An 11,803-nucleotide genomic window follows, 5' to 3' on the forward strand; every position below is an offset into this window, starting at 1 on the left:
TCCACTGCTGCCCTGCTAAAGGAAGTTAATGGAGCAGGCCTGAGGTTTAATTGAGTGTAGTTTTTTATTTTTGTTTGTTAGCATGAAGAATTTTCATGGCTGTGTATCGGTGCTCTTGGGGACATTTTTGATGATGGCTGCCTCTTGCTGATGGCGATCATTCTGTGATGTTTTGGAAACTTACAGAACAAAGTCTGTTTTGACAGCAGCTGAGCGCAAAGCATTCCAAGATGGGAGGCTTGTTAAGGTGAGGAGTTGGCACTGAATGGCAGACTCATATAAACTTCTGAAATCAAGCAGAACATTTCCATTTAATTGTAATCTCCAAAATTACTTTGGTCAGTACAACTGCTTAAACATATCAACATAAGGCTCAAGATTACAATAAAGCATTTCACATGAAAACACTTCAAGCAGCATAACATGCTTAGTATTTAACAAAAGATCCTCCAAATATCTGTACAGAATTATTGTGATAAACAGTGTTTCTGGAACAAGATCTAACCCTTACAACATAAAACACAAAACTCCTTTTTGTCAGTGGTTAACAGCTGGTTTTGGTGGTGTGTTTGCCATTAAAACTCTAGGAACAAATTATTTTCAAGGGCTGCAAGACCAGGATATGTTTCTATATAACCTATACTTTTAAATGAAGATTCTGCTTCCACGGTTTTGTACATTTATTTGATGGAGTATCAGATTACACAGTCATAAAATTCTATTTACTATTTAAAGTAAAATGATAAATGTTACGAAAAAATACCTTATTACATCAGTGATGCTTTAACTAAAGTGAATATTAAGACTATTAACCAGGGGTTGAAAGTTTTAGGCCCTGATATTGAAAGTACTTCTATATGCCCTTAACTTTACATGTAAGGAGTCTCCCTGGCAGCAGAGGGTCTGCTCTGATGGGCGATGTTAAGTTTGTGCCTAAGTGTGTGCAGAATGTGGGCCGAAGTACTTGGAGAGGCGCGGATGTGTTATACAGAGAAACGTTCTCAGCACATAAATAAAGTCTGGCTTCTTAGTATGTACATATACTGAAAAGAAATATTCTTAACTGAAAGGATGTGTTTTCTTTTTCTCTCTTAATAGCGCATATATTCCCATTTCACTCAGAAAGTGCTTATGTATTCTCAGCTAGAGATTTACCTCATCAGCTGTGAATCTAGCATGGACAACAAATCTAACCCAAGAATGTCTTATCAGCAGGAGATACTGGGGGAAGAGAAGGCTGGCAATCGTTTGTATATACCTTGTATTAATAAAAAAACTTCTCATAGAGAAGAATAGACTTTTAAATATTTTCAATCCTGATATATATACAACAGTAAAAATTCACATTTTCATGCTTTAGTGAGACATTTTAAAATCCTGCCCCAGGCAGCTCTCAGAGTAGTTGTGCCCAGTTCCTAGCAGCTGCCTCACATTCAGCTCTAGTACCAGAAGCTTAAACTCTTGATAGCTGAGCAACCATGGGGAGAGAAAACACAGTTCTACCAGATTTGGAAAGGGAAAGAAACAAAAAAGAACATGATGGGTCTTTCTATTTTCAGAGGCCCCGTAGCTCTCCTGTGTCCCAGAACAAGACAAAGCAGTTCATGTTTCCAGTCCCATTAGACCTGCCTTGTACCATTTCTGATAGCAGGGCCCAAGTGCAGTGTCTGTTCCACACAGTCCTCAGTAGTCTAAAACAAATGTACCCATCACATGGCAAGACAAAAATAGCCCTTTGAAGCACAGCTGAACCCCTCTCCCCTCGAATAGGCAGAACACCTATCTATTGCACCAGTTTTTCCAATATATCAGGAAGTATCCCCAGGGTCGATGCCTTTCACGGCTATCTATATACACTTTTCTGATAAATTCAATGTCTCTGTGGGGAAGGTGACCTGGAGAGGGCTGCCCTTGGATGTAGAGCTGACCCCCCCACCAGACCTGATTTCATTCACCAGGAAGACACTCTTGGAGTCCTGCCCCTGTGAAGAGTCCGAGGTCTCCGAGCTACGCAGTGTCCTTACTGACGTGGTGTCAGACTGAGCCAAGCTGGCACTGGGGCCTGGAAGCAGCACGCGACCCCCGACACTGCTTTCACTTAACTCTGGAGGATAGAGCAGCGTTTGTGAGGTGCTGCTGATCTCCCTCAGCTCACGAGATATGAAGGAGGGTGACTGACTTGACATGGCTGAGGAGGTCCTGCGGCCATCCACGCAGTTGAAATTGCCCCCTGAGTGCTGCCTCCGAGCCCCTCCAATGCGGCAGAAGAGGCATTTGATCTTCTCAATGGCTTTGCTGAGCACAGTCTTGCGGAGGAGGATGTAGACCCATGGGTCCAAAATGGGGTTCACCGAGGCAATGCGGATAGCTTGCAGGTCAGGGTTTTGCCTCACATCCCTCACTGATTCTGGCTGGTACAGCTGGTTCACGAAGACACGGACCTACCCAAGGAGATGGGGGAAGAGAAAGACACAATTATACAATTACATCAGGAATTCAAAGTTTACATTTCAAAGCAGAGGTCTAGGTTTGCTGCTGCAAGCTACGACAAGAGAAGAGGCTGGCAAGGCCAGGCATCTCAGATTGGCAGCTGTGAGTTTATTTTCTGAAATAGCAAAAAAATCAGAAGATCTGCTATAAATTGGCGTGCTTTGTTACAGGTAGGAAAGGAATGGCTCTTTCTCTCTCCTTCCCCTCATAATTAATCCTTGAACCTCCAACTTTTGGCTGATGTTTTTAAAAATTCCTTTTTCCTGATAGAACTCAGGAGCAAAGATGTAGACCTGTATCCTGCTTCCTTGGTATACCTCGAGTCCTACACCACCTGCAAAGAGATATCTGACTGAGGAGACCTGGACAATCAGTTCCTCTAGCAAAGTCTAATAATTGGTTTTTTAGAAACAAACTGAAACACGGATTATAATCTAAGTACACTACACTCTAGAAACAAGTCCAGAGCTGTCGATTCCTGAGTTTAGAAATGCATTTTGCTGGTACCTGTCCTTACTGGAATTGTTTGTATACCCTCAACTGTTTGCTTGCTTGCAGCATGGTTTGGAAAAAAGAAATGTAAAAAAAAAAAAGAAGGTCCCCCAGCTAGGAGATTTGTAATAGGTCAAGATGATGAGACGACTGCAGCACTGGACTGGAGGGCTCTGCTCTCCTACGTGACCCAGCATTTTGGCTCTACTTACAAAAGCATAAAAATACTGATGAAGTGGTCAAGAATTTAAGATGTTAATGGCCTCAAGTTGTGCCAGGGGAGGTTTAGATTGGACGTGAGGAAAAATTTCTTTACTGAAAGAGTGGTTAAACATTGGAAGAGGCTGCCCAGGGAAGTGGTTGAGTCACCATCCCTGGAGGTATTTAAAAGACGGGTAGATGAGGCGCTTAGGGACATGGTTTAGCGGACATGGTGGTGTTGGGTTGACGGTTGAAGATCTTATAGGTCTTTTCCAACCTTAATGATTCTATGATTCTATGTTGAAGCTGCTGCATGAAGTGACTAATTAGCAATTTTAGTTTATCATGCACAAAATTTAAGACTAAAGGATCCTGTCTTCTACACAGAAATGTCTTCTTCAGCTTATTCCTTTGAATCCAAGAAAAAAAGCAGTAACACTAGTCCCTCTCCTGGTTTAGAAGCCACTTTTGTAAATCCTACTGTGAGTAAGGCACAGTCCAATTCTTTGATATCAATTGTTATCTTCCCAGTGTCACTAAGGAGGATGGCATCATCTGAGTTTGTTGTGTTGATCAGTCTCAACTAGCTGTTCTCCATTTTAGCAAGACCTATGCAGTGTCCAGTTACAGGAAGGCTGAGGAAAGCCACTGAAAAGAACTGATAATGGAAGATACTGTTCTCTTCAGATTCCTTAAGGTAAGTCAAAATAAATCCCTTAATTATTTTCCTATCTGATACAGTAAAAATCTAGTAGCAAAATTATGAGGGTTTTAAAATCTTATCCTTGACTCCTGAAATGAGTCAAGTCTTGCCTAGCTAGGAGGTTACAGACAAGGAGGCAGACAAGCGTTTAAATAAATGAGCCAAAGTAGAACTGCCCTCGTAAGTCTTTTTTATTAGAAGTTCTGCATGTGAAGCTGTGCAAGTCTGGTGAAAAATTTCACAATTCTGTCTGGGGAAATTTTTCTGCAGCAGGGCAAAGTGGTGGCATTTGGCTTGTCAGAATTCAGAAATTGAGTGTGCTCCAAAGCTATCAATGAAGTGTGTTTAAAATAATGCAGGGTCCCTCTTTGGAAGTCCTATGCATATAGTCTCTCTCAAACCGACTGTCAAATCGATGATTGCCTGTATTTTCTTTCTCAGTATTTTTCTCTAGGTTTATGGGTAACAAAACCTGCCCACAAAGTTCAAAATATGGGAAAATCTTGAACTTATACAGCAATATAATGATCTGACTTTTATTCTCAGTTACTGCCCTAATGATTTCTAACACTGCAGATGTCTTTTTGACAACCAATTTATTAACCTTATTTTTCTGTTAAGCCAAACGCGCAATTCAAGTACTTCAAAGAGTATTCCTATGTATATTGAACTTATTTTTATGGGTTTTTCTATTATTAAGCTTTACTCACTTTAATTTTTTTCATTATTTATTTTATATTAGCCTCCTATCCAATATCCATCACTACATGATTCCATGTGTCACTGGCCGAGAGAAGACCAGCCCCTCCAGATGCCAAAATTTGTAAATACCTACAGTTTGGCTGGTATTCATTGACGATTCCTTAAAAATGCCCTTAATTAAAATCTCTTGCCATTTGCGGGTGGGGGGGCGCAGGGAAGCCAGTCTCTCATCCGACTCGACGACACCTTTCCTGAGCGCACCGCTAGGTGGCACGGATGTCCCACGGTCACAGCCTCCCGCCCCAAAGCCACGGTGACGGCAGCTCTGCCACCCGCCCCGCGCTGCAGGGCAGCTCTCTTGCCATTTGCGGGTGGGGGGGCGCAGGGAAGCCAGTCTCTCATCCGACTCGACGACACCTTTCCTGAGCGCACCGCTAGGTGGCACGGATGTCCCACGGTCACAGCCTCCCGCCCCAAAGCCACGGTGACGGCAGCTCTGCCACCTGCCCTGCGCTGAAGGGCAGCCGCCGCATCCCAGAGAAGGCTAGTGAATAGAAATGGGCAACCACTGGTTAACTTTGCAGGTGGGGAGAAGTTTTCTGACTCACTTTATCAGCTTGTGCCAGTGAAGCTGCTATTAGCCACACCGGCGTTAAACCTGAAACGCACCAGTTGGGATTCCTGAACCTGGAAGGCTGAAAAATAAGTTGACGTGGCATTGCCTGGCATTGGCTAAAATCTGTTCTTGAAATACCTACTTGACCATTTGTGTGAGATTTTTTTTCCCCTTCAAAATGTTAAGAGATCAAATGTCTAAATATACAAAGGTCAAATATATAAATACATGAAGGTCAAATTTCCCCAGGGGATTTAACCTGTGCCATAACATTTATTTTCTCTTTCTGTACTGAGATTTCCTTGCAGGGGAATACACCCTGAAAGTGTAAATGCTGGTCTATGTATTTGACCAGTTGATGATTTGACAGGTATGTGCCCTGAGAGCCAGGAGTCCAAAGGACAGTGTTGAGGGAGTGGAGGCCTTCTAGCAGCTCATACAACTAAATGCCCTCATTACTGGGAAGATTAAAGGTGTGACAGGGAGGGGTATTTGCTGACAAATTCATGCAGATCACAGAACCAGAAGGCATGCTTTAAGGATAGCTGAAGAAGTACATAGTCCAACTCTGGAGACCTGACTTTTTTTTTTTTTTTTTTAAAACTTGGAGCTATAGTTACACATCAGTGATTTAATAGTGGGATTGTTCTTTTGATAAGCAGCATATGAAATTGAGGTACCTATTTCACCTTTCTCTGTCTACCTGGCAGACTTTATGGGAAGACAAAAATGTCTTTAAGTGCTGATTCTGTGGCTGAAAAGGACAATCACTAATTGCACAGCACAGCTTGCTTCATGTTATCTCTGTATGCTTTATCTCCTTTTTACAGTTATGCAGCACATAAAGATTCATAAAATGGACTTATTTAGTGAACACTTTGGACTGTACAGAACTGTTTCTACTTCCCAGAAAGGTCCCATGTCTTTTATTAGAAGCCCCCCAGAATGTCAAATGCATTTATCAATTCAGACCTATTGCTGGGATTACATCTTAATCACAATAAGGTAAAAATTGATGTGTTGGAATGTCAGTTTTATAGGTTCTTTACATACTGGTGAAATAGCATTTACTAATGTATCATCTACAAGAATAGCAAGAGATACATCCTGTTTTGGCTACAAGCCTTCTGCTGCACAAGGTAGCATGATAAAGGATATTGCCTTGCATCTTCTAAGTAAGTGCCGAGTAAGTGGAATCCGCTACTAAATTAGCTAATCTGATGCTAATCTGATGCTTCTGTAAATGGAATTTGTGCAATTTGAAACCCTAATTAAAGAAAGAAGCAAACTAGAACAATTCAAATCTCAAAAGAATGAGTTTTGTATGTTAACTTTGTAGCTGTAGAATTCAGGCAACAAATCTTAAAAATACTAGCAGTTTATTTGCAATTGTGTTAAGAAGCATATAGGTCCAAGGTATGTTGAGTTTATGCTCAAGTAATAGGTACTTATAGGATCAGAGTCCTGTGTGCTGTTTGCTGCTTTTCCTTTTTACTAACTACAGATGCAAATCATGATTTCTAATCCTGTGAAGTACTATAAAGTGACTTGTATAGTTACAGTCACACTGGTAACTGTCTTCATAGCTTCTACCTGCCCTCAAAATCTCCCCACATACTGATAGGATAAATTTAAAAACCGTACGGTAGTAAGCAGGAACAAGTTTTTCAGCTCTACAAGCCAATAACCTTTGCCTTTCAAGGGCTTGGTGTCTGCTTGGTATCTACTCCATTGCTCAAAAATCATGTCTGCCACCTTGCTGTTGGCTGCGGACATTCCCTGATATTTAAAAAGAAAAGTCGAAACCAACCAAGCCAAAAGAAAATCCAAACTTTTAGATCAATTAAACATTAAGTTAGAAACTCCTGATTATTTCATGCAAGCAACCAGATGTACATCCTGAAACATTATATTTTATTTTCCACTTCACTGTAATTTAACAGCAATGTTCAGTGGTCAGGATCAGAAAAAGATCATGCACTTAAAAATCTTAAGAGTATCTGACAGACTGCCGGAGTGAATTACAGACTTTGAGTAGTGTGTGCCTATTTACTCTTGAAAGAGTTTGGGGTTTTTTTTTAAAGGACGGACAATAATTTCTACTCTATTCTGACAAAATTCCTCCTAATATAACTTATTCCCTGCTTATAAGTCTATCTCAATTCTGTTTTCTAAAAACTCACAATATTTTAAAAGATGAGGTAACCAGTGTGGAGTGCAGCCAAGAGTCAGCACACAGTTTATGTATTTTCCATTTTCATTTTTAAATTATTGTCAGATTCTTCATGTCTTTCACATAACTTTCTGCACATTGAGAACACATCAGGTTACATCAAAAGTTTCCTTTCACTAATGTTTTTTGTTCAACATTTCTTTCCTTGATAAATTTGATCAGCCTTCAGTTCTGTAAAGTTCATTCGGTGTTTTGCACAATCCCCCATAATTTTGTTGTAGCACTTGTCACTGTAAAATTTTGCTGATTTTATTAATAAATCATTAAGACACTAAACAACTCTACTTGTAAACTGAGTGCTGGAGCATCTCATTATTAAAAACTGCTGTTCTCTGTGACTCAGCTTGCTGTTCTTTAACCACTTTTTAAATCAAGACAAGCCTTTGCTCATTATTTCAGGGCTATTTAATATTTTAAGACTTTAAAATTTTTTGTCAAACCCTAAGAGATGTAGCCTGCTGGATTGCCTCTTTATTATGTTGTGAAAGTGTTAGTTTTAAAATGTTACAGGTTTACGTCTCTCTCTCAGAAGTTGCTTTGCTTTGACTGAAGTGATGGTTTAGCTGAAATCGTCAGTAGGAAGTCAGCTCATCAGAAAACTTCAGTCACAAAGCACCCTCTGAGCCTGCTTTGTGTATCTGAATCATGCCGCCGCCACCACCTTACCACTTGCATATTCTTGATGACTGCCAGGCTGTCCTGTTACAGATGAGCCTCTCCTCGGTGAGGGCTCCCTAAAACTCCTCTGAGTCATGAAAACGTACGTCTATATTATGATTTACCTATCTCCGCTAGTGGCTCTTTCTAGGGATTTATAGCATAAAGGTGTCACTGCTCTGAGTTTGTATCTTAATTCTTAACATCAGTCTATATGCAACCAGAGTGCTTAATACAGCGGCATACAACGCAGTACATCATGGCACAAAGCAGCATATATGGCTATAGTTTATTCCCTCAGGGGGAGGCAAATTACTTATAAGGTACTTAACAATGAAGAAATTTAACCACACTGGACACTGTGATGATGTGTATATATGTGGTTGGTTGGTTTTTGTTTTTTTTTTTTAAGATGAAAGCTTCCTTTTTTTCTCAGTCATCCATCTAAGTGAAATGACAGTCTCTTACCTCACAGGAGATATAGAAAAGATGTGCTGCTTTAGCAGGGAAAAGCTAACTTATGGGAACACTCCCAAGGTAACACTGTGCCTTTATAAGTAGTGAAATCAAGATCTGAGAGAGCTACACAACTTCATCACCTGCACCTTCACATACCTTCTGCTATATACAAGTTTTTCACTAGCTACTGTTAAATAATAAAACTTTTGCCCCACCCAGGTTCATTAATTTTAACTGTCAATTATCCAGTTCCCTTTCTGGTAACCGCTCCCTCTTGATTTTTCCCTTTTTTTGTTTTTCAGTATTCTGTAAAAGACTGCCTAGCTCCAAATGGATATGAACAATTTCATTTTGCATTTTACATTCAGACTCCTCAGTCTTCCTCTAGCTGCTCCTCCACGGGATAAGGTTTGGCTTTTTTCTGAAACTGCTGAAGTCCATCAGATGATACCCTCTATCACATTACGACCCTGCATGTCATTCCCAGAATCCATTCTCTGCATTTACCGGCATCTCCTTTGAAAACACAATATTGTTCTTTTGTGAAGTAGCTGTTATAATATTAATCGAATTAAGTAGTCAACCCATGGTACTATCGGGGTTTTGGGCACTCCATGACCTGATGCCTCCCGGTGCAGCAAGTCGGCTTACCCCTGCAGTTTCTGGAGCTGGACCGCAGGGCAGGTTGTGCGCGGTTCTTCTATCTAACACACGTGCACCTCCCGGAGACACCCTGTGTGCAGCTCAGACAGCACCTCTCGACTTCCTTCAGATGTCTAGCAATGAACACACGGCACTGTGCTCGGTCATGCCACGGTGCAATGCAAAGTGACAACGCCGAAGGACGGGAGACAGCCTTCAGCAACAGCCGGGGCGCTGGTGCTGCAGCGCAGCCACACTTCACTGGCTCCCGTTTATGTTAGTAATGTGGCCAAACTGGCCCGACCCTTGCGATTACAGCTCCTCTGAAGCAGGGGGACGGACTCGCTGACCTCTCGAGTCCTGTTCACATGTACTTCTCTAAACTTCCTTACCACGGCATACATTATTTGTTTTGCATCCCCAGCTGGCCAGCTGTATTTCACAGACATTGTAGCCCCTCTACCACAGAGGGATCACCCTACCGACAACAAACCCCCTTAAAACGATCCTTCTAAAAACACTTTCTGTCTGGCAACTGCTGCTTGGCTCCCTACACTGTGTTTTTGAAGGTGGCAAATAAGGCAAGCCAGCTATTTTTTTAATGTCTCTGAGCCAGAAGAGAAGTTCACCAAGTTTTATTATGGTGGGTGGAAAGCAAGAACTGAGCCTCCAGCTGGTGGGGATTGTTTTGGTCTTCCTTGGAGATAAGGTGGAGGAATAGAAATAAGTGGATCCTGCATATTCAATTCAATAACAGTAATTGCATCAGCCATTTCAGAATATTAGCAAATGGTTAGTGGTAATGTTGTCCGACATTTCGGTATGATCTCTAGGTTTATGTGGGCCAGATTCCTCCAACTCTCATTTAACTGAGAATTACAGCGATGGGTGGTTCCACCGAGTTTACTCCTCCCATACTGGGGGAGCTGCTGGAAGGATGTAAGAGTGTGGGGTCTACCCCAGAGACGGTGGGTGAATCCCTCAGGAGGGGAAGCTCGGCTCAGGTTTTGGGTGCGAAGCACTCTGCTCATTGCTGGTACCGAGTGAACAGAGCTCTCTCCTCCTTCCGCACATCAAGGACTGCTGTACCCTTCTGCATATCAAGGACCACTGTACCCTTCAGCAAGAGCGTGCACATTTTTAGAACACAATAAACATCCAGAAACGCAGGCCAGACCCAAACCTCACTCATCACAAATTAATTTTGGAAGTGAACTTTAAATTGCCTTTAGCTCTCAGTAAGATTTTTGCAGTGTGGATTGCAGTTAAACACTAGAAAAATTATTGAGAATTTTTGGTGCTGTATTTTTACCAATCAAAGGAGCCCAGGACTTGGGATAAGCGTTTCTTTTCTTGTAAATATAAATCAACACAACTTTCTCTCACCATGCATGTATGCTAACAGCCTTTAAGTTATGATAACAGTTTGCAGCACCAGCTAAATAGAGGAGTCTGTCCTACAAGCACAGGCTAGGAAGAGAAAAGACTCAGTGGTGCGGGTGATGGAAAAGAAAAAGCGTTGCAAAACGTTACTCACCACCAGAGGAATGGAGCAGATGACCACCACCAAGGAAGTGGCAATGAGCAGAATAACCATCTGGATCTCTGCTCCAGCCATCCGACGGAAGCTCCGGCGTCTGCGAAAGTCAGAGAAACGGCTGGAGGGGGTGTCTGTCCCCAAGGACGTGCGTCGCATGAACTGGCGGTGCATGCGAATGAGGGCCACACACACCAGGATGTTGCAGATCACGGTGACCATGATTAGGAAGGAGCTGAAGCCAGCGTACATGTAGGAATATGCTGCATGGATGGCCTCCTTTGCTCGCCAGTCTATGAAACACCAAGTGTAAGGGTACTGCAACGTAGATTTGCCGAGCCCCATGCTGGGGAGGGCACAGAACAGCACGTTGGAAGCGTAGATGGCGAAGAGTGTGAGCCCTGCCAGCTTCTTGTCTACATAATGGTTGTAGAAATAGGCATGGTTGATGGCCAGGTACCTCTCTATAGACATGGCACAGATAATGCTGAGGCCAGAGAGTCCAAAGAAGAGGAGGATGAAGGAGCTGTACTCACACAGTGCTGGTCCTCCTGGCCAGCGATTCTGCAGGTAAGTGGCAATAGTGACCGGACTCACCAGGCAGGTCCCCAAGAGATCGGTGACTGCCAGACCGCAGACCAGTGTGTAGAAAGTGGTCTCCTTCTGCTCCTTCCTGGACTTGCAGAGCACCACGATGGCTATGAGGTTGCCCACCACACCAAAGATGAACATGACGGTGGGGATGGTGGGGGGCTTCCCGCCCTCGGCCCCGCTGGCGGTCCCGTTGGCGGAGCCGTTTGCAGGTGGCCTGATGGTGGGGTCGAAGGACATGATGCCCACACTGCTGCTGGGGAGTCAAGCGAAGGGGAGAGCGGGTCCGAAAAGGAAAGGCAGAGTAAGGAAGGGGAAGGGGTAGTCTAGTGTGGAAATAAAAATTGAAATAAGGAAAATAAAAAAAGAAAAGTGGTGTATTTTAGTTAAGAAAAGGGAAAAAAAGTCCTAAAAAGGAGCCGAAGTGGGGTGCCGTCCGGCAGCGACCGACTGCAGCCGCGGGAGCCGAGGCTGCCTCTT

General features: G+C 42.8%; 1 protein-coding gene across 1 annotated transcript; it reads right to left on the reverse strand.

Moving 5' to 3' along the window:
- Positions 1-292: 292 nt before the first annotated feature.
- Positions 293-11,663, reverse strand: PTGER4 (prostaglandin E receptor 4 (subtype EP4)). The gene is made up of 2 exons (XM_009329426.1): positions 10,733-11,663; positions 293-2,441 (listed from the first exon to the last, which is right to left on the reverse strand). Exons 1-2 carry the CDS (start codon positions 11,561-11,563, stop codon positions 1,848-1,850), a joined length of 1,425 nt encoding a protein of 474 aa, XP_009327701.1. The 5' UTR covers positions 11,564-11,663; the 3' UTR covers positions 293-1,847.
- Positions 11,664-11,803: the final 140 nt, after the last annotated feature.

This window comes from Pygoscelis adeliae, unplaced genomic scaffold (assembly GCF_000699105.1).
Source record: "Pygoscelis adeliae isolate BGI_AS28 unplaced genomic scaffold, ASM69910v1 Scaffold47, whole genome shotgun sequence".
In the NCBI taxonomy this organism is placed as follows: Eukaryota; Metazoa; Chordata; class Aves; order Sphenisciformes; family Spheniscidae; genus Pygoscelis; species Pygoscelis adeliae.